Raw genomic sequence first — 26,435 nt, forward strand, 5'->3', positions numbered from 1 at the left:
CCCTCAAATCCCCTGGACTCTACCTTTTTGTTTGCTTGTTTCATGGCATTTTTTGTTGCAAAGGAGGAAAAAAATGAGACTAATTTTGCTTTCAATGCAGGCAATCTGTGTTTTCTCTTCAGATAAAGGTGGGAATCTGTCTTAATCTGAGTCGTTCAAAAAATTTCCAGAGAATTATCTAGTTATGGATCTTTCCTTATACTTTTGACTAGAAAATAAAGAGCTATTTCAGTCTGCATACTCAGATCTTTTGGGGGGGGGTGTCAAGAAAGCTTTCTTAAAATGTCTTTGGTTATTGTTTTCATTTCAGCTATTATCTATTCTATCTCAGAAACTTCCAACTTCATAATGTCAGTGTTTTCATTTCTTAGTCTTTCACCTACATTTTGGGAAAACGTTTCAAGTCTGCCTGCCCTCAAACCACTGCTTCAATATTCCATGGTGTCAACTTTTATACACTAGGGCTTTCCCTGTGGCTCAGTAGTAAAGAATCCGTCTGCAATGCTAGAGATGCAGGAGACACGGTTTGATCTCTGGATTGGGAAGATCTCCTGGAGGAAGGCATGTATTCTTGCCAGGAAAATTCCATGGACAGAAGAGCCTGGTGGGCTACAGTCCATAGGGTTGCAAAGAGCTGGACACGACTGAAGTGACTGAACATGCACACAATCCTGCTCTTTTCTTTTTCCCCTCTGTAGTTTAATTCTACCAATTAATTTCATTTCATTGAAATTATGAATAATTTCATTTCACTGAAATGAAATCTGCATTTCACTGAAAGCCTTCCTTACTTCATCTGGTGCTCACTGTCATCTCATTTGGTTTTATCCTTAAACTTTTCTGTCTTCTTGTATCTTCCTGAAGACACTAGGAAATTTTCTAATTATTGCATTTATAGGTTTGTTTTTCAGATTAATGGTTTGTTTTTCTTTCATTTTCTATATCTCTCAATTGGGAATATTTAGTCTAGGTATTTAAAGGCGAGCGGAATGGACAGTCTGCCCTTGGATCTGCTCACTGGTAAGACTAGCACTAACTCAATTCCAGCATCTAGCAGGCATTCTTCTAGGACTGAAATTGGATCTTCTCTTACTTTTGTTCATTCGTTTGTTCTTAATTAATTTTTATTGGACTATAGTTGCTTTACAACGTGTTAGTCGCTACTGTCCAGCAGAATGAATCAGCCATACACATACATACACCCCCCCTTTTGGACTTCCTCTGCATTCAGGTCACCGCATGTACACTACTGATACTGCATAGAAAGCCAACAACTAATGAGAACGTATTGTATAGCACAGGGATCTTCTGGCTTAACTGATGCTTCCGCTTTGATCCACTCTTTGAAATAGCGAGTCTTTGGTGGTAGAGATCCTTTTGAAGCTTATCACCTTACCGACTTGGTCCTAGTTTTTAAAGGATACCACTTCTGTGTTCATAATCTGACCCTAGTCTCTGCATGTTCACGTCACTCCTTACACAGAACTTCCAGATTTAACAAATAACGGTTAACTTGTCCAGAACTGATACCCTGTAGACTAGTTTCCTAGAAAAAGAGATGGACTCTGGCAAAGTTCCAAAGAAACCAGTTCAGTTCAGTCACTCAGTCGTGTCCGACTCTTTGCAACCCCATGAATCGCAGCACGCCAGGCCTCCCTATCCATCACCAACTCCCGGAGTTCACTCAGACTCACGTCCATCGAGTCAGTGATGCCATCCAGCCATCTCATCCTTTGTCTTCCCCTTCTCCTCCTGCCCCCAATCCCTCCCAGCACCAGAGTCTTTTCCAATGAGTCAACTCTTCGCATGAGGTGGCCAAAGTACTGGAGTTTCAGCTTCAGCATCATTCCTTCCAAAGAAATCCCAGGGCTGATCTCCTTCAGAATGGACTGGTTAGATCTCCTTGCAGTCCAAGGGACTCTCAAGAGTCTTCTCCAACACCACAGTTCAAAAGCATCAATTCTTCGGTGCTCAGCCTTCTTCACAGTCCAACTCTCACATCCATACATGACCACAGGAAAAACCATAGCCTTGACCAGATGAACCTTTGTTGGCAAAATAATATCTCTGCTTTTGAATATGCTATCTAGGTTGGACATAACTTTCCTTCCAAGGAGTAAGCGTCTTTTAATTTCATGGCCGCAGTCACCATCTGCAGTGATTTTGGAGCCGCAAAAAATAAAGTCTGACACTGTTTCCACTGTTTCCCCATCTATTTCCCACGAAGTGATGGGACCAGATGTTAGGTTTAGTGTTTTTAGGGCAATAAATCCTGATCTATAGCGAAGGCTTAGACCCTAGAGTTCTCTCCTGACAGGAAAGAGGTTGGGGCTCCCAAAATTATGAATGCCTACGTGGCAAACCTTATGACATATCCTATAATTTTCTTTGCCATACTCTATGTGTGTTAGTTGCTCAGTCATATCTGACTCTTTGCAACCCCAGGGACTGTAGCCCACCAGGCTCCTTTGTCCATGGGATTCTCCAGGCAAGAATACTGGAGCGGGTTGCCATTTCGTTCTCCAAACAACAAACAATCCTGTGATCGCAGTCATAATGCAGAGACCTCATCCGCTCCTCCATACCAATCATAGGGGAAGGGCTGGCTGATCTGACATCAAATGGTCAATGCTGAGGTGACAAGACAGAGCTTGTGTCAAGGCTCTGCCATGTCATGTTGTTATTGGGTCTGGTCCCCAATTATACCAAGAGTATGACAACAGTTCCCTAAACACAGAGCATCCAATGGAAGGGCAATGGGAGACTGCACACCTGCTCTGCTCCTGTCTCTCTGAGTTTCCTCAGAGCAGCACGGCTCTGGTAAGCCTGCTGTGAGTGCGGCTGACCAATTACTTTGTTAGCATGGCAGTTGTCCCAGCAAACCGGGCATCTCTCCAGGCCAATAACATGGCCTTCTGGAAGCAAGTCAGGGGGGCTGGAAAGAAATCAAAGACCAAGATGGGACTGGGAAGAAAATGCTAGTGATACTGTGGTTCAGCCTTCAGGATGGCTGGCTAGAGATCATTAGCAGGAACTAGCTTTGAACAATCCTTAGCAGTGGAAGCCCTATGGGGTTAGGACTCTCAGTGATAGAATTCCTTTGGTGGTGTGTGTGTATGATATTGAAAGTAATTACCTAATACACAGTGGACACTTCACTGAGAGGAAAGCTGAACTACTGCCCCTCATAAAATTCATGCAAAAAAAATGAAAGGGGGCATCTTCCTTACAATGGATGGAGGATGTGTTAGGAAAGGGCTGACTATTACAAGACAGTATAGAGTGAAAGTGAAAGTCACTCAGTCGTGTCTGACTCTTTGTGACCTCATGGACTATACAGTTCATGGAATTCTCCAGGCCAGAATACTGTAGTGAGTTGCCATTCCCTTCTCCAGGGATCAAACCCATGATCAAACCCATGTCTCCTGCACTGCAGGTAGATTCTATACTTTCTGAGTCACCAGGGAAGTAAGAACCTGCCTGCAATGCAGGAGACCTGGATTTGATTCCTGGGTCAGGAAGATCCCTTGGAGAACGAAATGGCACTCCAGTATGCTTGCCTGGAGAATCCCGTGGACAGAGGAGCCTGGCAGGTTACAGTCCATGACATCGCAAGAGTCAGACATGACTTAGTGACTAAACCACCACCAAATCTATGTACAAGACAAGAAAAGTGGGCTTACAAATTCTACCTCCCTCCATGAGATGAAGATGGTAAAGGGGACAGTCCTTTACAACGGTGTGTGTGTGTGTTTGTCGCTCAGTCGTATCCAACTCTTTGCGACCCCATGGACTGTAGGTCACCAGGCTCCTCTGTACATTGAACTCTTCAGGCAAGAATACTGGAGTGGGTTGCCATGCCCTTCTCCAGGGGATCTTCCCAACCCAGGGATTGAACCCAGTCTCCTACATTGCAGGCAGATTCTTTACCACCTGAGGTACCAGGGAAGCCCATATAGTGGGGCCCCTCGTGTTGGATCTGTCTTGCCCTACTAGATGGATTGGGGGAGGGGGAGCCATTCCACTGTACCTTCATAACACCACCCTCCTTCTGGTTCCTTCTGCCCCCCTGGTAAATCCCATTGGAATACACCATCCAGAATTTGTCCAAAGAATTGGCTGTCAACAGTAAACTGTAGGCCCTGAACTGACCAAGCCAACCAGGACAACTCTTCTGTAGAAGTCCCAGTTACTAGGAGAATCTGGCATCAGCGCTGTGGGTCTGGGTCAGCCTTTACTCAATCCCTGTGTTACAGCTACAGATGAAAAACTTTGGAACTGGAAGATGTGCACTTCCTAAGCTGTTCCTACAAGGGCCTCCCCCTGCCTGTTCTCAGGGAAGATGATTAGCACCAAGGGTAGTCACCCAACATCTACTCTTATCATCCTTCTGTCTCCCAAGATGGGAGGTCCACATTCCAAGTCCATATGAGTTGAAATGGAATAGACTGTTGGTAGAGTGAGAGATGCTGCTTGAAGCCAGCCCTCTTTGAACTAAGGGGAGACAGGACAGGACAGAGAGCTAGATAGAAATCAAGTGTTTCCTTGACCAATTCTAATCTTCCAGGTTAGCTCTCCCAGAAAACAGACTCAACTCTTACAAGACTCCAAGGAAACTGGCTAGTCTCAGTACCAAGTTCATCAATTTGGTCAAAGGCAAGGCTTGGACTCAGATCCTAAGTCAGTGGAAGCAAGGAAGGTCACGGCTGTTGGTTCTTGCTCAACTCTGAATGCTGATGTGCTCAGCCCCACTAGTTCTTTGCTTACGACCAATAAAGCTGCAACTGCAAGACTTGGATCCTAGTTCCCTGACCCAACAACTAAATAGTGACCTGGCAAGAGAGGACTGAAGTTAATGTTCTGGCACATCATCTTGTTATTGGTCCCAGACCATACCCAGGCAGAAGCCTGGTGCTTCCTTAATCACAGCTCTTAGAAAACCATCTCTCTCCCAGACTCTGACATCCAGCCCTGCCAGACCTCTGTGTGCTCCTCTAGAATGTACGGGAATGTCTCCTACCAGCCCAGGGTCTGAGAACTTTCTCCAGTGCTGCTTGTCCATCTGTCCTTCCAAGTAGGTGACGATTCTGAAGGAAGACATGGCCACTGATCTGCTACAGGTGTTTGTCAGACCATGAGTACTCCATGCCTGCTACCCTAGCAGATACCTGAACTGGAGAATAGACAGCCAGCCTTTGAGTCAGTGGAAGCCAGTCCACACTGCATACCAGCACCATCTTTAGCAGCAGTGGAGACTAGAGTTTGTGCTCTGGGCACACGGCGTACTTGTGGGTGAACAATGGCCCTGACTGCACCCAGGTGCCCAGTCCCCATGACATGGCTTCTGCTCATGTTCATTTGCTCTTTAGTTCCCCGAGGGTGCTGGAGCCATGCCCTGGACTGCAGCCTGCTTCACTGCGCTGTGATAAACTGCCCTTTGCCATCTGCCGGCTGGGACCCTGCTTTAACCTGAATGGGCGCCCTGGAACCAGGAGGCTGCCACCTGCCTCTGGGCACAGCTGCCACCTAGCTGTTGCTGCGGGGCCTCCCTGGGGCTTGTCTGGACCCATCAGATCAGATGTGCGGAAGCTACACACCATCACCTCAGGGGGACCCCGTGTTCAGGTGAGCCCTCATGGCACTCTAGTCCCATATTTTAAGTAGTCCTAGTTTATCCTCCTCGTAAGTACACTGAACTTATGAATGAATGAATTAATTAATGAACTTATGAACTTATAAACTGAATCTCTAAAACTTTCATCAATATCAACTCAAATCATTTTATCAAATCAGGCAATAAAGGCATGCATGGATCTTGTGGCCAATGAATTGATTAAGGGCATAGAAAACTAGTTCAGATTTTTCAAAAAGGAGTTGCAAAAAAAACCAAACAAACACAATCTAATTTAAGAATAGGTTTATAGACAAAACATTCTATTTATTATGGAATTTGGGTGCATTTTATCATGCTATAGGGCGGGGCATCTAATTATGAGTAAGCCACTGATCCATGAATGTAATCTCACAGCAGCCCCACCCTGATCACATTTCCCAAACTATTTTCACTCTCAGTCACTAAGTTGATATGGTTACTAATTGTATTGGTAACCATTAGTAAGTAGCTCTAACATTTGTTGAGTAGTGAATGAATAGAAGAATGAATAAATAAAGAAAGAAAACAATTAATAAATCCTCCAATACAAACATATTCACAGATTTTAAAAAGTCAGAAATTGTTGATTCATGGGTATTGAGATCCAGGTTTGCTAGATGAAAAAGTTCTGGAGACCAGAACTGTTGTTACACAAGAGTGAGAATACACTTACTACTACTGAACTCACTCACAAATAGGATGGTAAATTCTATTATGTGTTTTTTACTGCAATAAATTAAAAAATATCACACCAAGTTTTAAAAATCAGAAATAAAATGTATAGAAAAGTTCAGAATATGTCTATGGTAGCTATTTGAAACTCAATGAGGCCACTCTTAAATTTTCATCAGGGTAGCCCTGGCTTCTTCAGCTTTAATTTTCCTATATTATTTGTTACTTCTTTCTTGAATTTTTTTTTGGAGTCCGTAATTGAAAGTTCCATTATTTGATTTTCATAGTTAGAGAATTTGATGGTTCCAATTATAAAGACAAAATAAGACAGACAACATCTGAGGGATATACTTACAGTAGAGAACAACAAAGTGCTAAATTACACTTCAGTGTGTAATTTTCAGGAATTTTTACAGTTGAAAGCAAAGCAACTCTTGGTTTGCGTAGGGCAGTGGCTGCCAACACAGACTCTGAAGCCAGCTGAGCCAGCACTAGCCCCAGCACTAACAAGCTCAATTTCTTTGTGCCACAGTTTCCTCATCTTCAAAACAAAGGTAATCACTTTTTAAAAGCTTTAAAAACTATTTACCTCACTTATGAAATGAGAATAATCATTTTAAAAAGCTCACTCAAAGATTTTACTTTGAATTTTACTTAAGCAAGAATTTATTCTATTTTTACAATCTGGAAAACTGAACCTTACTTTTAACAATAGGCTCTAGAATTTTAACAACTTCTCAATTACAGTAAGTAATAACTCTTCAGTACATAATTCTACAATCACCTATGTATGATCCCCACATTCAAAAAACAACCACTGTGAACACTTGGTTAGTACATAACACATACCAAATACAATTATATTTTACCTTGTGTTTGGATCTTATTTCTCTTTAATGTACCATGAACATTTTCTTAAACTGATATATATTTTGAGATTTCCTGGTGGCTCAGACGGTAAGAACCTGCCTGCAATGCGGGAGACCCAGGTTCAATTCCTGGGTTGGGAAGATCCACAGGAGAAGGAAATGGCAGCATTCCAGTATTCCTGCCTAGAGAATGCCAGGGACAGAGGAGCCTGGCAGGCTACTGTTCATGGGGCTACAGGGGTTGCAAAGAGTCAGACATGACTGTACAACTAACATTTTCACATTCACTTTTTCATACAATGTAGAATAAAATCCAAAGTCCTCAGCTTGGCCTACAAGCTCCCATGTGATCCCAACCTCCTGGTTTAAACTTGGCTCCTCTTCTTTCATCCCCCACCTTCCTCACTGAGTTCCAGACACTGCTGAGCCTTCATTTGCACTCCCTGCATCCTCTCTCTAAAACCTCTTCCTCCAGGTTTTTACAAGGCTCACTCCCTCACCTTCTTCATGCCTCATCTTCTAAAAGGTGATCACTGTATGCAAGGTAGCAACTGCTATCTATTCCTTTGCCTTATTTTTCATCACAGCATTTACCACTACTTCATATGTTACAATAGTTAGGAATGGTTAAGGCCTGTTTTTCCCAGTAGAATCTTAGTGTCGCAAAGAAAATATTTTGTCTATCTTGCTAGCTTATCTCTAAACATTAGGTCCTAAACAAATACTCGCTAAACGAATGAATTTGGCTCTAATTTGTAATTTCATGACTGCACAGAACTCGGTTGTAAAGGTATTGCTTAATGTTGCTAATCTTTTGCTTTGAGACGTCATAAATTGTACTGTAAGGGACTTCTGTAGTGGTATAATGGTTAAGACTCCATGCGCCCAAGGCAGGGGCACCGGTTCAAGCGCTGGTTGAGGAAGCGACATCCCACATGCCACAGGGGAAGCCAAAAAAAAAAAATTTTTTTTTTTTTGCTATGGATATGCTCAAATATATTCTTTTAAATAGTCTTGAATTGTTCCTTCAAGGTGGAATGAATGCAGCAGCTTCCTAACCACTCCCCCTTTCTCTTCCCATGGGGTCTCACAGTGAGACTCCTATCACACTCCCTTCCTTAGATTGAAGGAACAGAAGCCCAAACTCTGAACCCAAGCCTTTCCATACACACTCAGTCCCCGTCACTGTTCAGAAACATACTTGGCACTTTAACCGAGTTGCTGCACCTATCATTTTCTCTAATTTTGCTTTGGTCTATGTAGTTCCATCTTACAGAATATATTCCTGTTTCTTTACCTGCCTAAATTACACCCATCTTTCATGTCCCCCACAAGTCCCTTCTTTTTTTACATCTTACCTTTTTTTTGGCCTCTGTGTGTACCATGTGGGATCTAGTTCTCTGACCAGGGATCAAACCTGTGCCCCCTTGCATTTGGAACCTGGCGTCTTAGCCACTGGACCACCAGTGAATCCTCCCCACACCAGTTCCTTCTGGCTCCACCTTGCCCTCCTTGAATCTAGTACCCATGATCTCTCCACTTTGAATTGTTCTGCTCTTCTTCATACCTATCACCCAGGAGAGCCCTCCAGTACCTACCATGCCGCAGAATACAACGTGCAATTTCCTGAGGCATGAAAGCCTTTTTTTCCCCTCCTTTCTCAAAGTCCTAGGCAGTTCTAGCCATAAAATAGCAAATATTTTCTAACTTAACCCTATTGCGACAAACTCTCGTGGAAATGAGAGTGCTCTGAGGGGAGAAATAGAATTATTTCTGATCAAATATTTTCATCTCCCCATATATTTGGTTTGTAAATGATCTAACCACCATTCTTCCACAAATAACTTTAATTCTTAAATTTCTACTCACAATCTTTCTTAAACCACCATAAGAAATATGTTTCTGATGAATTTGTTGTTTTGTCTCAGGCTTTGGCTTGTCTTAATATAATATGATAAAGCATGACATTATTTATAAAGAAATATTTCCTCCAGAAATTATGATGTAACCACAAGTGGTACCTGGGTTATAGAGGTTGTAAATACGGGATTTGGCATATTAGGAAAATCACCATGTGTGCCTTTCCTCTTTCCCATTTTCAAACATGAGAAATCAAGTTAAAATGAATGAAAAGGTCTATACAAAAGGAAAAATAATTCGAAATGGTGCAATACGGAGGAAAGATGTAGGTGGAAGACTGGGAAGAAGTTTTCTCTCTGTGACGATGCTGCTGGGAACTCTAGGCTGAGTGCGCAGCTGGGGTATGAGTGTAGCAATACAGAGGGTGAGTCTAAAGTCACATCCCTTTGCTTTTTAATCTCAATAACTTACATTCTTCCCAGGTGGCACAGTGGTAAAGAACCCACCTGCCAAGGCAGGAGACTCAAGAGGCTCAATTCAATTCCTAGATCAGGAAGATCCCCTGGATGAGGAAATGGCAACCGACTCCAGTATTCTTGCCTGGAGTATCCCATGGACAGAGGAGCCTGGCAGGCTACAGACCATGGGGTAGCCAAGAGTTGGACAAGACTGAGCACATAGCACACACAACTTACATTCTTAACACCAAGCCTTGAGTCTTTTTCTCCACCCCTACATGCTTTCTGGTTGCCTGGACTCAAGAGCCTCCAAAGCCCCTTGGGCAGCCTGGCAAAGGGCTACTCACCATCCTCCTCGAAGAGCAGCCCCATGTGTCCATGCGCCTCGGCTTCCTTCTTCCCACCGTCAATTTTGATGACTTGAGCAATCTTAAAACATCGTTCATAGAAGTGGTTTCTAACCCACTTGTCTTCAGAATTATTGAAGTAACAGGCCAGAGCGTACAAGTTATTATAGACCTCTTCAAAGTATTCTTCAAAGAGAGAAAAACATCAGAAAATGCATTAGAAAAGTGTCTCAAGGCACATCTCTTCAAATGGCAAACCAATATAGTGACATTTAGTTTCTATTTTTCTTTAAAAGCATGATTAACTATTTAAAAACTGGAAATGTAAAAATTAATGTGTTTTAACTATTAAACTACTTATATTAATTAAAGGATGTACACTTGAGAAAAACTACAACAAAAAAATCTTTTGGAGTGCTTAGACTGATATACTCTTTGGTTGAAATAGAAGTCTTTATATAAGACAAAAAACAGAATGGTGTCTGCTAGCAATGGGCTCAGTTCTTTTGGAATAAATGAGTATATGGTATCAGCAAGTACTTATCCCACTAAAGATTTGAAAAGTATTTAGAGATTCCAGAGAAAGCAATGTTTCCTAACCATGGCAAAAGATAAAGGAAAAAAGCAGATGAAATCTAAAAATATCAAAATATTTTCACCCAATAGGAAAAGTCAGCATGCAGCTTATAGATAGATACAAGAAATGATCACTGTATGTTCCATATACGTTACAACACCATTTCTGACAATACAAGTTACTAGCAATGTTAAGAAACAGTAGATTTCTAGCATTATCTTTTCTATGAGTATCTTCTTCTGCTGAAAATGCGTTAATACTAGTCATCCCTCTCACTCAGAAAGTTACTAGTTTATTAGTTGTCAGTTTATCAAATCCCTTTTCTCCCCTAAAGTGGCAAATATATGACCTATTTGTACACAAAAAACTATACTGATAAACTGTGAAGTAAACTGTAAGATAAACTGTAAAGTCTTACAAACTTCACTGCAAACAGTCATGAACTTAAACAGAAATGTTTGTGCTAAATTGTCCTTCTCTCTTGTAGATTTCATTCTATTGGTGGACATGAAAAAATACATAATCTTTGCATTTCTTTGCATTTGTGCTAAAAATACAGTCATAAATAAATGGTAGGCTATGGATTACCCTTCCAAGGACTTTTTACAGCAATCACTATCTGTTGGAATTCAGTTCAGTTCAGTTTAGTTGCTCAGTTGTGTCCGACTCTTTGCGACTCCCATGAATCGGAGCACGCCAGGCCTCCCTGTCCATCACCAACTCCTGGCGTTCACCCAGACTCACGTCCATCGAGTCAGTGATGCCATCCAGCCATCTCATCCTCTGTCATCCCCTTCTCCTCCAGCTCCCAATCCCTCCCAGCATCAGAGTCTTTTCCAGTGAGTCAACTCTTTGCATGAGGTGGCCAAAGTACTGGAGTTTCAGCTTTAGCATCATTCCTTCCAAAGAAATCCCAGGGCTTATCTCCTTCAGAATGGACTGGTTGGATCTCCTTGCAGTCCAAGGGACTCTCAAGACTCTTCTCCAACACCACAGTTCAAAAGCATCAATTCTTCGGTGCTCAGCCTTCTTCATAGTCCAACTCTCACATGCATACATGACCACAGGAAAAACCATAGCCTTGACTAGATGGACCTTTGTTGGCAAAGTAATGTCTCTGCTTTTGAATATGCTATCTAGGTTGGTCATAACTTTCCTTCCAAGGAGTAAGCATCTATTAATTTCATGGCTGCAGTCACCATCTGCAGTGATTTTGGAATTAAGTGATATTAATTGCTCACTACTATCAGAAGAGTCAATCTATATATGCCTGAAAGAATTACAATTATGAAAAGCATTTATATATTGCCCATTGGTACTTCTATAAGATTAAAGTCAAAAGGCTCAGAAAAAATTGACAATAGGCTGATTACATCAAAAATTAACTTTTGAAAACTGTACACAGTGACTCCAATGTTCCCAAAGAAATTTTAAGACCTACATAATGTCAGCTTTTACACACTGTGTGTGCTGTGCTGTGTTTAGTCGCTCAGTTGTGTCCAACTCTTTGCAAACCCATGCAGCCTGCCAGGCTCCTCTGTCCATGGAAATTTTCCAGGCAAGAATACTGGAAAATGTGAAGTGAAAGTCGCTCAGTCATGTCCAACTCTTCGCAACCCCTTGGACTATACAGTCCATGGAATTCTCCAGGCCAGAATAATGGAGTGGGTAGCCTTTCCCTTCTCCAGGGGATTTTTCCAACCCAGGGATCAAACCCAGGTCTTCCACATTGCAGGCAGATTCTTTACCAGCTGAGCCACAAGGGAAGCCCAAGAATACTAAAGTGGGTTGCCATTTCCTCCTCTAGATCTTCTTGACCCAGGGATCTAACCCACGTCTTTTGCGTCTCCTACATCGGTGGGTGGATTCTTTGTCACTATGCCCCCTGGAAAATCGCTGCTTCATAATTCCATAGGAAATTAAGATTTATCTCAAAGTTAAGTTTTAGAACTAAAAATTAAAGTTAAAATACATTCTCCCTATTCCCCAGTTTTGAAGGAACTGGAGATTCTGCAGAGACTTTCTGCCTTTTAAGGTTATTCACAATAGGCAATAGCTTAGGTGAAAAGTAGGGGGTAAAACCCTGAGCAATTTATTTAAAACAAATACTCTCATTTCAGAACTGGCTTCTCTTGTGCTTTATCTTTCCATCTGGACCCGTGCCTAATATGAATAGAGCATTAAAGTCTATTTTGTAATATTTTATATTCTTTCTCATATATAGTGATTGAAAGTGAAAGTGAAGTCGCTCAGTTGTGTCCAACTCTTTATGACCCCATGGATTGTAGCCTGCCAGGCTCCTTCACCCATGGGATCTTCCAGGCAAGAATACTGGAGTGGGTTTCCATTTCCTTCTCCAGAGGATCTTCCCAACCCAGGGATCGAACGCTGGTCTCCCGCACTGCAGGCAGACTCTTTACCATCTGAACCACCAGGGAAACCCACATACATAGTGATTAGAGAGCTGCTATTTTTAAAACCTGTAAATAAAACATTTCATATCTTCCATTTTAAAAAGTCATACAAAGAGCTTTTAAAAAATATATATGCAAACCTAAAATAATTTTCCATTTTTCAGTAATTAAGCTTTAATAGAAAATTATTTCCAACATTTGATAAAGTTTTTGGTTTTGCTTAGAAGCTATTTAGATTACATATTTAAAGACTACTTGTCAGCTAAGCTATTCTTCTATGGAAAAATTGAAAGTTTTGAACCTTTGAATAATCCAAATACATGGTTTATACCCTTTATATTCTAAGCAGTCTTTTCTCCTTGCTTGCACAACATTTCCTCAAATTATCAGCAGCTATATTAATAAGATGAAAATCAATTTTATTGTTGATTTATTCTTTAGACTGATATTCACTGTGCTACCTTAAAAGGAGATCTCATGATGAAATAAATTTGGAAAATGCTCCTACTAATTTCTCTCTTTCAGTGAAACACACAGCTCATTAATATGTCAAAGGCTCTGATAAGTCCTGCAACAAACCAACCTGCTTTGTATATGTTAATTCACATGGTTGTTTCTCAAACTTATTTCACCAGACACTCACTTTTGTTTTTCTTTACATAAACTGTATAAACATCCAGTGGGACTCTGCTTGAGTAAAACATACTTTGGGTATCTTAAATAAATGTTATTAGAGAAAAAAATTGCTGCTTAACCCTTGACAATAATTTAAAGTCAAGTGTAAATAATGTTTGAATTATCTATTGATTCGGTTACCCATTACCATTATTGCCATCTCTTCCTCAGCCCCATGGGGCACCAGGCCCTAATCATGTTACAGATGGTACAGAGATGACTCACATTGGGTCATATAAGAATGATATCAGGGACAAAGAAATACTTTGTAACAAATGGAAAATAATCCAAAAAGAATGATTGGCTTCCTTTAAACACTTCTTTGCTATAAAACAGAAAGTGATATTTTGAAAAGTAATTTAAATAACTCTAGGTTTCTGCTTTGTGAGTCTCAAGAGACAGAACTGACCCGAGATGACTATTGTTAGTGCCATAGCTTTGATTAAATGAACTTCATTGTGACCCTAGAGTGATGGTCTTTCCAATGAGAAGCAATGAGAATACTCAGAGATACGACGCTGCTTCTAGATAATTGTCTCAGATTTCACAACCATATGGGGTGAAATCATCCAGGAACAGATTTCTGTATTCTAGATTAAGTGTGTGGTATACATGGGTTTTAAGATTTAGAATTAATTCAAGTTAATAAGAGTTTCTGTACATATTCCCTGCACTACTTTCTAGGACATTCTTAAATCACAGTTTTTATCCTATAAAGTTCATGTGTTGAATGTGAAAAAATTACACATTTCTATTTAAAGAAGCATATAAATGTTTACTTGTCCTTCAACTGATGTATTTCCAATAATGTTTTTTTTTGCAATAATTTTAACTTTTTGTATTTTAACCAGGCAAAAGCCACAGCATTTTGAAGTCAATAACCCTACAGAAGAGTTGTTCTGAGCAAGAAGTAATTTTATTTCATTTATCAAATAGAACCTTAGTTACTATGAACATGTGACAAAGTACTCAGTAATAAAAATATTTTACTACTTGTACATGTGTGTAAGACACTGGCTATTATGAAGCTTGGACTTTTTAAATTTGGGGGATTGAGAATCATTTTAATTTATATATAATATAGTTACTTTTTCAAATAAAGTATTATAAAGTAAAAGTTTTCTACCTTCAAATAGATTATTTAGCACTCTAGTTTCTTTGTAATTATAAAATGCTTTATAAGTTTCTTTTATGATACTTTATGACTACTGATGTATTTGGCCTAAATTTATGCTATTATGCTACTAAAATGAATGCTTCTATTTAAAATGTTTAGTGAATCAAATTAATTCAACTTGAAAAAAATGACTTATGAACAAATTTTATCTTGATCAATTCTATTTTCAGTGTAAATATCACCTCAGAATTTGGGGCCAACCTAGAAAATAAGTTTTTTTACAATAGCATTTTAAAATTTAAAGCAGTTAATTTCTTGAGAACTTATATGTAAATCACATTTTAAAATTCACCAAAGGACTCTTTTCAAAGTCAATTCTGTAGTTAAATGTTTTCATTATACAAAGAATCACCTCTTATCTACACATACACACACACACACACACACACACAAGTTCACTTATGTATCGTACTGAACAATGAAATGAGACATTTTCATGGTGGAGCTTAAAGCTTCTCTCTTTTGGAGTCCAACGGTATTTTCACACAAAAAAAGTCAAAGAAGAAGACAATTGAGAATAGCAAATGTATATGCCAAGTTTGGGGATTTCCTTTCTTTTGATTGTAAAAAATGACCAATTCTGGACATGTAACTAAGAAATGCTTATGACAATGACATCACTATAACTGTAGTAGAGAGCAAAATATTTTCTTTAATACTTGAAACATATTGATCTTCTGGAAAAATTTACAATATCAAAAAAGGAATTAATGAGAGATGATGTGATGGAAGATAAAAAATTAGCAATTTTATTCACAATTGTGGATTACAGACTTTTCCTGTCTCCTCACAATTCACTAATAAAAATTGTCTGATAGAAATCTTAAGCATAGAACTTAAGGATAAAACCTTCAAATTCCATTCTATAAATACTAGAAAATAAGTTTAATTGGCAAATTACAATACTCTGCAAAGGGCTCCTCAGTGAAAGTCAATATTCAGATTACGTATAAAGAAAAAAAACTATATAAAGACGTATAATTACTGATACCAAAGATTTTAATACATTGGGAAGCCCTGGAGATGTTAGTAGGTGCTGTTTACTGTCTACCCAGGCTTAGAGTGACATCACCAGGATGGCCATGTGTCTGGGCCCTCTTGTGAGCCAGCATTCTCTACTGTCCATTCCATGAAGATGCTTAGTTGACTAGGCTGAATTGTGCCAAGGTGTCCTAATGTCTTAAATTCACATATGAAGCAATTGGGAACTTGCCCTCAGGTGCTCCCTGTTCTGGTTTTGGCGGTGCTGCTTCCCCAAACCCCTCCACGTACCTTTCCTTTCAGCTGTCTCAGCCCTGGTCAGGTAGTAGTAGAAGTGATCCAGCTTGTCGGGCTGCTCTTCCAGGGGTCTCTGTGCCCAGGAGAGGGATCGGACCCTCGCAGCCTCCCTCAGGGCATCCCACTTCTCTGTCAGAGCGAAGAACTCGGTAAAGGACTTATGATAACCATCCCGCAGCATCTCCACACAGACGTTCTTAGTGTACGAGTTCCGGTAACTGGGAATAAGAATCAGAACACTGAACTCGTTATTTTAATCCTTCAAATCTTTTGATTTTTTTGATCCTATAATAATTAAAGGTTGGATCACGATGCCATTTTTTTTTCCCTCCGTGAAAGGGCTGAAGCTATCTTGACCTCAAACACTTACAATTGAACAACTCCAGTTTAATGAAAGATGCCAAGAGCTATCTAAATATAATAATTTTAGGGAAATTACATTATAAATATATCAGTTCCAGAGCTGAGCTCCCTTTGATAAGGACAAATAAGCTAGTTGATGGATGTCTCAGTCCATTTGGGCTGATGTAGCAGAGTATGTAGTCCATAGGGTCGCAAAGAGTCAGACACGACTGAGCGACTGAACAACAACAGAATACCACTAACTGAGTAGCTTGTAAACAACTGAAATTTATTGCTCACAGTTCTGGAGGCCAGAAGTCTAAGATCAAGGCTCCAGGAAGGTTGCCCCTCCTGGTTCATAGCCTGAACTTTCTAGTTGTGTCCTCACATAATGTAAGAAGCTGGAGAACTCTCTAGAGCCTCTTTTATAAGAGCGCTAATCCTATTCATGAGTGCCCCACCCTCATGACCTAATCACCTTTTAAAAACCCCATCTACCTACACTTTCAGGGAATGGGATTTCAATATATGAATTTTAGGAACACAACATTCAGACCATAGTAATTGACAATATCCAAAAATACTTAGTAAGTTAGCCTCCCACCAAAACAACACAAAAAGCCAGTAAGGCAAACAAAATTTAAATGTGTCATTGAATATAAAAACAAAGCTCTATTAAGTGGCTTCCTGGTATGTTATGAAGGTTCATTCACTCATTCATTTATGCAGAAAGAGTTTATGGATATCTCTTGCTAAATATATTTTTTAAATTATTTTCAGTTAGGATTAAGTTAATGACTTGTTAGATTACTACTTCACTTCTAACAATAATAAATCATATTCAAAGAGATAAAATGACAATTGAAAGTTGTTATTGTTGTTTTTCAGTCGCTCAGTCGTGTCTGACACTTTGCAACCCCATGGACTGCAGCACTCCAGGCTTCCCTGTCCATCACCGTCTCATGTCCATTGAATCGGTGATCCCATCCAATCATCTTGTCCTCTGTTGTCCTCTTTTCCTCCTGCCTTTAATCTTTCCCAGCATCAGGGTCTTTCTAATGAGTCAGTTCTTTGCATTAGGTGGACAAAGTATTGGAGTTTCAGCTTCATCATCAGTCCTTCCAATGAATATTCAGGGTTGATTTCCTTTAGGATTGACTGGTCTCATCTCCTTGCAGATCAAATATACTATTCAAACAATTGAATAGTGTATTTATTTAGTCAATCAATAGCTATTGAGTTTCCTATTAAGTGCCAGGCACTGTTCTAGATCAAATAGAGTCAATACCCTTGTGACGTGTATATTCTAGTGGAAGAACACAACCAACAAATAAGTAAACAAATCATAAATAATTTCAGAGCATGAACATTGCTATATAGGAAATAAACAGGGTTATGGAATAATAGCTGTGTGGTGGCTATTATTCTATTAAGCAAGTAATCAGAGGCCAAATGATATCACTTTATACTAATTATTTTACATTTTTAAATAGGGGACAATTAAATATTTAGAACTGACAAGATGTGATATTACTATCAATAAGCATTTCAGTGTGGAGTGGTGACAGTCTAGAATTAAAACCCCTGAGGTTCAGGCCATTTCTTCCTAACTTTTCTGGACTTCACTTCTTCTCATCTGTGAAATATGTATATTAGTCTTTGCTATACCTATATCACAGGATTCTTCTAAGAAGCAAGCAAAAATATGTATGTGAAGATTCTCTGAGAAACATGATGAAGTCCAGCAACAGACTCACACTACAGAGTGAGTTGGGTTAAAAAGCAAACAAAACAAAAATGCCTAGGTGCCATACACCCAGAATTTTTTACTCAGTGGATCAGCTTTGCTCTAGAACTAAATACATAAAGTGATAAGGAAGGGAGTGGGAAGAGGGAAATTTAAAAAAGGGGAGGGCAGAACCCATATTGTGGAGACCTCAGAGCACAGTAAGTAGTTTGGACTCCAAGCTAGGAGTGGGATAGAGTCATAGAAGTGTTTGAGTCTGGGAAATGACTCAGTGAGATTGTGTTCAGTTCAGTTCAGTCGCTCAGTTGTGTCCAACTCTTTGTGATCCCATGCACTGCAGCCCACCAGGCCTCCCTGTCCATCACCAACTCCCAGAGTCCACCCAAACCCATGTCCACTGAGTTGGTGACACCATCCAACCATCTTATCCTCTGTTATCCCCTTCTCCTCCTGCCCTCAATCTTTCCCAGAATGGGGGTCTTTTCAAATGAGTCAGCTCTTCACATCAGGTGGCCAAAGTATTGGAGTTTCAGCTTTAGCATCAGCCCCTCCAATGAACACCCAGGACTGATCTCCTGTAGGATGGATTGGTTGGATCTCCTTGCAGTCCAAGGGACTCTCAAGAGTCTTCTCCAATACCACAGTTCAAAAGCATCCATTCTTTGGCGCTTAGTTTTCTGTATTGGGTTGGCCAAAAAATTATTTTGGGTTTTTGTATAAGCTGCATGGAAAAACTCAAAGATTTCGGCCAACCCAATATATTAGAAAAATTACTTGGAAGTGGATTCCCAATTGAATTGCAATCCTCCTCAACCTAGTGGCCAATGCAAGGCACCTATTGTTACAGGACTAGTCCATAAAGAGAGGAAGGAAACCACATTCCCAGGTCCACAAGTCAAAGGCCACCATCTTGTCAAAACGATGACCAAAAATATTTGAAATGGAGAAGAGAGAAGCAAGCACAGATTTTTGCTTCTGCCCTCTGGCCGAGAGTGTGGAGAAGAAAAGCGTGAGATGTAAGATGAATCAGGTTGTGTCTGTCCCTCCCCTCCCCACCGCCCCAACACAGGGCATGGAAAGGCAGAAAAAGTCACTGCAGAGAGCTTCTGAGCAGAAGAAAACCAGAACCAGCCCGTGTGATGTCCCACGGCCCCTTGACAGTATGGGCCAAAGACCGTGAATTGTCTGGTGACCTCCGTGTGTGACATCAAAGTTAATGGGAAGAGGGGGCTGGGATGTCTGCCCTCTGTCACTGGCCCTAGCAAGGGCATGTGTGCTAAAAGGCTGTCGGATGAAAATGTGCTGCCCACTGGGGACTGAATGGGGACACAGCTGTAGCTCTGCGAGTAAGCAGCACCGGGTGCTACTGAAAGAGTCAGGTCAGCATATTTCAAGAGCTGACAGAAAAGGATGAGTCAAGTGCATCAGTGACAGAGCCCTGGACAGCACCCAGAGGTTAGGAACCCATTCAGTTCCAAGGAAGAGAAAACCTGGCTCATGGTGCCTTCGAAACTAGAAGTCTGTGCTGCTCACAGCACAAGATGCCAAAGGTAGGCATCTATTAGCCTTGGTTCCGTGGCCTGGTGAGTTCAAGGCCTGTGCTTCAGGGATTATCTTCTGCCTGTCCCTGGTTACTGGAGGGCTGCCCCAGTCCAGGCATCAAGTCCACCTTCCAGCCAAGAAGAAATGGGATAGGTGGGTGACATCAGCTGTGTCCTTCTCTATTATTGGGAATACTTTTATTCCTGTGACTACTATTGGAATTCCACTTTGTTCCATTGGTGAGAATTGTGTCACGTGGCCATCCCTGGCTGCAAAGACTAGAAAAACAAAGATCCTGCCTGTTTGGAGGCACACTGTTGCCTCAAATGAAACTGGAATTGTGTTAGTATAAGAGAGGAGAAATGGATACCAGGCAAGTTTAGAGTCTATCACAAGGTCCTAGATCAAGATCTGGGAGTAAATTCTGACAAACCTCCTCTCCTGAGCTTGCCAGATAAAACTGGGCAGGATACGCAGTAAAATTTGAATATCCGATAAACCACAAATGATTTTTTGTATTAGTGTATCCCAAATATTTCATGGGAATACTTATACCAAAAAAATTTCAGTTTTTTGAAATTTGAAGTGTATGTTGTATTTTTATTTGCTAAACCTAGTAACCCTATTTCTTTCTACCTGGCATCAGTGCTGTGTTCTTGGTACCAGTGTTGTGTTGTTTCTATATAGGAACACAGGGTGACGGGAAGGAGTGTAAGAATCTGAGTAACCTGAGAAATCACTGAATTGGACTGACTTTACCTAAGAGGGACGAGGTTGGATTTTTATATTAGGGAGAATCAAGGCTTAGGACCAGGAATTAAAATTAACAACTAATACAATTATATAAAGTTTAAAAACAAAATAAAATTTAAAATTTGAAATTAAAAAAATGAGATAAAAAAATAAATAAAATTAAGTTATATAAAAAAATAAAGATGCAATTTAGCATCGTTGAGCTTGTGACTCTGAAATTCACACTAGGTGCAAGAGAATGGCTGGGAGGAGGGTAGAACCGGGAGCAGGGAGAAGAGACAGGAGACACTGGTGTTTATGGACAGGAGAGGCCATGGGACTAAACTGAAGTTAAGGCAGAGGGACACGAGAAGTAGCTGGATGTGATACATATTCAGGATATAAAAATACTGACTACTTGGTGACTGAGTGGATGTTAGGACTGATGGAAAGAGAAGAGCTAGGATGGCAACAAGATTTTGGGCGTGGGCAGTTGGTAATTTACTGAAGTGCATGCGTGTGTGCTAAGTTGCTTCAGTATTGTCCAACACTGTGTGACCCCATGGACTGTAGCCCACCAAGCTTCTCTGTCTGTGGGGATTCTTCGGGCAAGAATACTGGAGTGGGTTGCCATGCCATCTTCCAGGTCTTCGCAACCCAGGGATCGAGTCCATGCCTCTTATGTCTCCTGCTCTTACGTCTCCGGTTCATTACCTCTCATGCCACCTGGGAAACCCAATTTGCTAAAGAGGGGAACACAAAAGGATGACTAGGTTTGGGGAAGGGTAACAAGCGTGGGTTCAGATAACTTGAGTTTGAGGAACCTGAAGAGGACATCCAAGAGGTACCCAAAAGATAGTTTGGGGGATGGTAAGGAAGTTTGAGAGGTCAGGGGGCTGGAAATCCACCCTTGCTTCAAATAAGCCCTGACACATAGAGAATAAGTTTATGGTTATCAAAAAGAGAAGGTGGGGGGGGGATAAATTAGGAGTTTGGGATTAACAGATACACACTGCTGTGTATAAAATAGATCAGCAACAGGGACCTATTGTGTAGCACAGGGAACTATATTCAACATCTTGTGATAACATAATGAAAAAGGATCTGAAAAAGAATATATATATATGTGTGTGTGTGTGTATAAATTATAAATAAATAAAAATTAGATCATCGATTTAAAACAGTGGTCCCCAACCCTTTTGGCACTAGGGATCAGTTTTGTGGAAGACAATTTTTCCATAGACCATGGGGATACAAGGGATGGGGAACGGCTACAAATACAGATGGAACCTTGCTCGTTCACCTGCCGCCCACTTCCTGCTGTGTGGCCCAGTTCCTAACAGGCCATAGCTGGGACCAGTTCCTGGCCTAGGGGTTGGGGACCCCTGATATAAACAGTAGAAATAAACGTGTGTCAGGAGGCCATCTCAGTGCTCATCCCAGCTGGGACAGAAACGCAGAACGTCACTCCTTGAGGGTGCCCGGGTTGGGTTTGGTCCGCTCAGCATCTAGCGCCACATCCTCAGTACTCTGAAGTATTTTTGGAAATGGCACATCGTGTGCCATCTTGGTGGGACCTGATTTCAAAGACTCCCTCCCACATTAAGCCACTGGCTTCTCTCCCAGCATTCTGAATCTTGAAGCAAGAAACACAAAGAAGTAGAAGGTTTTCGGAGTTCAGTCCACCTGGCAGCAACATCCTGACAAGAATTGAAAGTGGTTCTGGCTACCTAGATCCTTCCAAGTGTCCCACATCGTTTCCTTTTCTTCTGAGCCAGGTTTCCCCCTAAATTCAGCTAGTTACCAAATATCCTTCTAATAAAATCATTTCCACTCTACTTAGTCAGACTCTGTCTCTGCGCCTGTGACCAAAGAACATGAACTGATTCAGAAGGGATTGTCTTGGTACTCAAGACAGCTCCAAACATCCATGATATATAACTGGTATCAATTTTTAAAATTTCTAGTACATTTTTTAAAAAGACCATTCTTTGCAAAAAATATTTCAAATAGAATGTATTTAGAAAGCATAACATGACTATTCCGACTTCAATTCTATTTTACACACACATTTGTGCACACATACACACATACATGTATGACATTGTTAAAGCCTCATTACTAATATTTGAGAACCAGAAAGAGCAATTAATGCTTTACTAAATAGGTTCCTATTTAAACCTTCGCAGTTAATGCATACCATTTCTTTTAAACAGAATAATTTTTGGTTTTTAAAATGAATTTGTTATCTGAAAATAAAAATATATGTCAATTTCTATTATTATATGTGAATTTGTCAGGTTTTACATTTCCTAACAGGCTAAGTTTACTTGATTTACAAAAAGGAATTTAAAAAATGCAAATAGAAACATAAGGAGAATTCAAATTCACTATTTTCTTTCATTTGGATATGAAGTTATTAGTCTTTGGTTTTATTTATATATTAAAACAAATACTTATCTAAATTAGAATATGCCCTTTTTCAGAATCAGAATAAGAAAAATCTCATTGACCTGAAGTCACCCTGATAGATGGAAACTGAGAATTCTGCTAAAATTTCTGGAAAGTTTCGATATTATGGAATTTGAGGAGAGTCCTCTTGACAGAGAAGAGGCCATTCATAGAAACAGAAGTTGTGACATTCACAGATATGCTGAACATCTAAAGTCTATATCCCAAGGAAGATCTTTGCCACTGCAGGTACTTAAGGCATAACCGGGCTAAGGGATGCAGCTGGAGAAAAGTGGTTTTAAGAATGGAATTAAGTGGTCATGCATTTCATATGGGTTTTTATTACTATTTAAATGCATTATTCAATGGAGTTTCTAAATATTTTGAATTTACAACAGAATTTCCCTTTATGGGAGGGGTGGGAGGAAGGCCCAAGAGGGATAGGATATATGTACACATATTGCTGATTTGCTTCCTTGTTCAGCAGAAACTAGCACAACATTATAAAGCAATTATACTCCAATAAAAAAAAATCTATATACTGGGAGAAAGTAAACATGAACAATCTGACATAACTCTCTAGCAGCTGAATGTGTGAAGATGCTGGGAATGGAGAGCTTTCTATTAAATAGCCACAGAGATATTACATCATTTTTAAATTCTGCCTTAAACCATTTTGAATAGCTACTATTCACAGAGCATGTACTATGTGTCAGACATCATTTCTAAATCACACGATAACTCTAAAAATATGACTTCCATTTTTATAGATAAAGAAACCCTCTTCAGTGAGGTTTTGGCTTGCCCAAAGTCATACATGATAATAAGTGGCAAGGGTGGCTTTCATAATCAGGTTTCTCTGATTACAAATTCTGAATTTTTTTCACTTTACCACACTGCCTCTGATTATATCAAATAATGTTAATTTTTTTTTCTCTTCCTCCTTCACACATTTTTTTTGTTGCCTGTATTGATTGTTTAGAACTTTGACATCATTATACAATTATGATGTGACTCCAGTTAGAAAGCCATTGTCTTTTGGGAGTAACATATACACACTACTATATATAGAATAGACAACAAGGACTTACTCTATAACACAAAGAACTATACTCAATAATATGTAATAACCTATATGGGAAAGGACAATGAAACAAACCAAACATATATATATCTGCACATATGCGTGTGTGTGAATTACTTTGCTGTATACCTGAAACCAACACGACATTGTGAATCAAATATACTTCAGTTAAAAGAAAGAAAAAAAGAAAGCCATTTTCTTCATCCGTGTTAATGAATGTTTGTGCTGGAATGGGGAAAAACACTGCTGCCACTTTGTGACTCTTCCGGAGAGAGAATCCCTTTCCTTCAAACAAGGCGGCAGACAGCCAGTAGCATCCAGGCGAAGCAAACTGAGCAGACGTGATCCCCACACAGAGATGTGAGGTCTAATGGGGTAACACTAACAAACACGTAAGACAAACATACAAAAGGATGAAACTGTATGAATATGAAAAACACAAATGAGCAGAATGCCAATTTATCTTCTCTTTGTACTTACAAATATTTATACTAGCTATTAGATAGATTTTCAAAATCAAAATGCATTATCAACTATTCTATGATTAATGTAATTTAACATTTTCATAAGTCAAACTGAAATACTGAATCAAGGTAACGCTTCACATTCAGTAAAATATTTCAAAAGCAGTTCAATAAGCTCAATACTCTAAAACAAGATCATAAAATTTTTACTTAATATGACAAAGATAAACTCAAAAGATATGTTATATCTAATCAAAAGGCAGTATAATACTTTTATTCCACTAAGTTAATATTTATAAGTCACTATTGGGTTATCTATGTGTCAGTAATAACAGTCTTAAACTCGTATTGTAGGGATAAATGTTATTAGAATCACCTACAGGATAATTACATTGACTCAAATTAATACTTAAATAGCTTCAGTTAATATAATTTCTGTGGAATAAAGTGAGTCACAATTCTTACCCATACTTTTCAATGAAGGTAGATATTATGTATAATTAGAAGGATGAACAAATCCATTTCTTGACTCACACACACACACTGATAAGAATCATATGTTATACAGGTATGTTTTATAGTTTTTTTTGTGTGTGAAAAGGATACTTATTTCTAAAATGCTAAAACAAGGATATAGCATTTCTTTAGTTGTGTAAATATATAAAGACAGAGGAGTTAGAAAGAAAAAATTATGTTTGAAATGATTTTACTTTAAAAGCATACAGAATGCTTTTACAATGAAAACTGACAGCATTTTTCTTAATACTGCACATGTAGGATTTTAACAGTTATTAGAGTTGATTAATATGGACTACAAATACATAACTATCACTCATATATAATTTTGCACAATAAACTATTGGAGTTGAGAATTTTTTAGGACTTCTAATTTATTTTCTATGTACTTCAAAATACAGCAAGAGAAAAAGTTTCAATATAAAAAAGACTTCTTTTAAATTTCAAGGATTTCCAATGAGTTGACTGGTCTCTGGGGGCATCTACTGGATATTTTGCAAACTGCAGTCACGTCATGTAAATTTGATAACTTTCATTATCCATTTTAATACAGATATTATTTTAATTGATATGCAAATAAGGTGACACTCAAAGAAGATAAATGTAAAGTTATGCATGGCATTCTATCTCATCCATCTGGTAACAGCAAAACATGTAGCTGTCTATGGGATCAGTTAACAAATACTCAACTGTTAAAAATGTAAATGGGGCAGGCGGCATATCACACATTCAGTTTTCAAACCATTCCATTCTTAAGCTTGGAAAAATTAAAAACATATTCTAGAGAGAAACATACACATACTTATTAAGGCATTTTTATTAATCCAAATTAAATGCATGTTAGAGCACTTTTAAAATTATGATGATTTCTCTAAAACATATTCATTTTCTATCTCTGTATGGCCACTAACCACAAATAACCTGGTAATCACTGCTTATTTTCTATACAACTTAATTTGACTGTATTAATACATATGTTACTGTCTCAAAAAGTAGAATTTATTATGCTTGGAACAAAAGAATCTATCATTATAATTAATATTACAATTATACTTAGTTATAAATATTATTAATTTCCCCTACACATTTTTGGAGAACTTCTTTAAGGAAAATGAACATACGATGAGCATAATATAATCACTTCAGCTTATGTATACCTTTAACATATATTTAAAATAAACCAAATAACTCATAATATAATTGCAGCTGTGACTAATCTTGCAATAGGAATTGTAACATCACAGCCATTAAACAATCTTGATTTTCTTTGTAAAATAGATTGATTGTATTTACTTTAAGAGAAAAAATTTTAAAATAATTATGAAAGTGTATCTATTGTGCTATACTTAATTGTACCATAATATATTTTTATTGGTATAATTTTATATAAAGACTGAAAAATATTTAACATTTTGGCTTCATTCCAAAGAAATATCACTAATGCAGGTATAAGTTTATAGTTTCTGGAAATTTCACTAGAATTACTAGTCAAATAAATGTGTTATCATCTTTAATTGTAAAAACTGAAAAAAACGAATCACCATAAAATGTTAGTAAAAGTCAGAATATAGTTATTA

General features: G+C 39.0%; 1 protein-coding gene across 3 annotated transcripts in view; it reads right to left on the reverse strand.

The window, feature by feature from the left end:
- TTC29 (tetratricopeptide repeat domain 29) overlaps positions 1–26,435 on the reverse strand; it is a 286,353-nt gene that overhangs the window by 229,189 nt on the left and 30,729 nt on the right. For all 3 annotated transcript variants that reach the window (XM_070385623.1, XM_070385625.1, XM_070385624.1), the window contains exons 5-6: positions 15,975–16,198; positions 9,860–10,045 (exon numbers count right to left, since the gene is read on the reverse strand). In XM_070385623.1, the coding sequence (XP_070241724.1) occupies positions 9,860–10,045; positions 15,975–16,198 (410 nt within the window). The remainder of the gene's footprint in view (positions 1–9,859; positions 10,046–15,974; positions 16,199–26,435) is intronic.

The sequence above is a fragment of the Bos mutus genome, chromosome 17, assembly GCF_027580195.1.
Source record: "Bos mutus isolate GX-2022 chromosome 17, NWIPB_WYAK_1.1, whole genome shotgun sequence".
Classification (NCBI taxonomy): Eukaryota; Metazoa; Chordata; class Mammalia; order Artiodactyla; family Bovidae; genus Bos; species Bos mutus.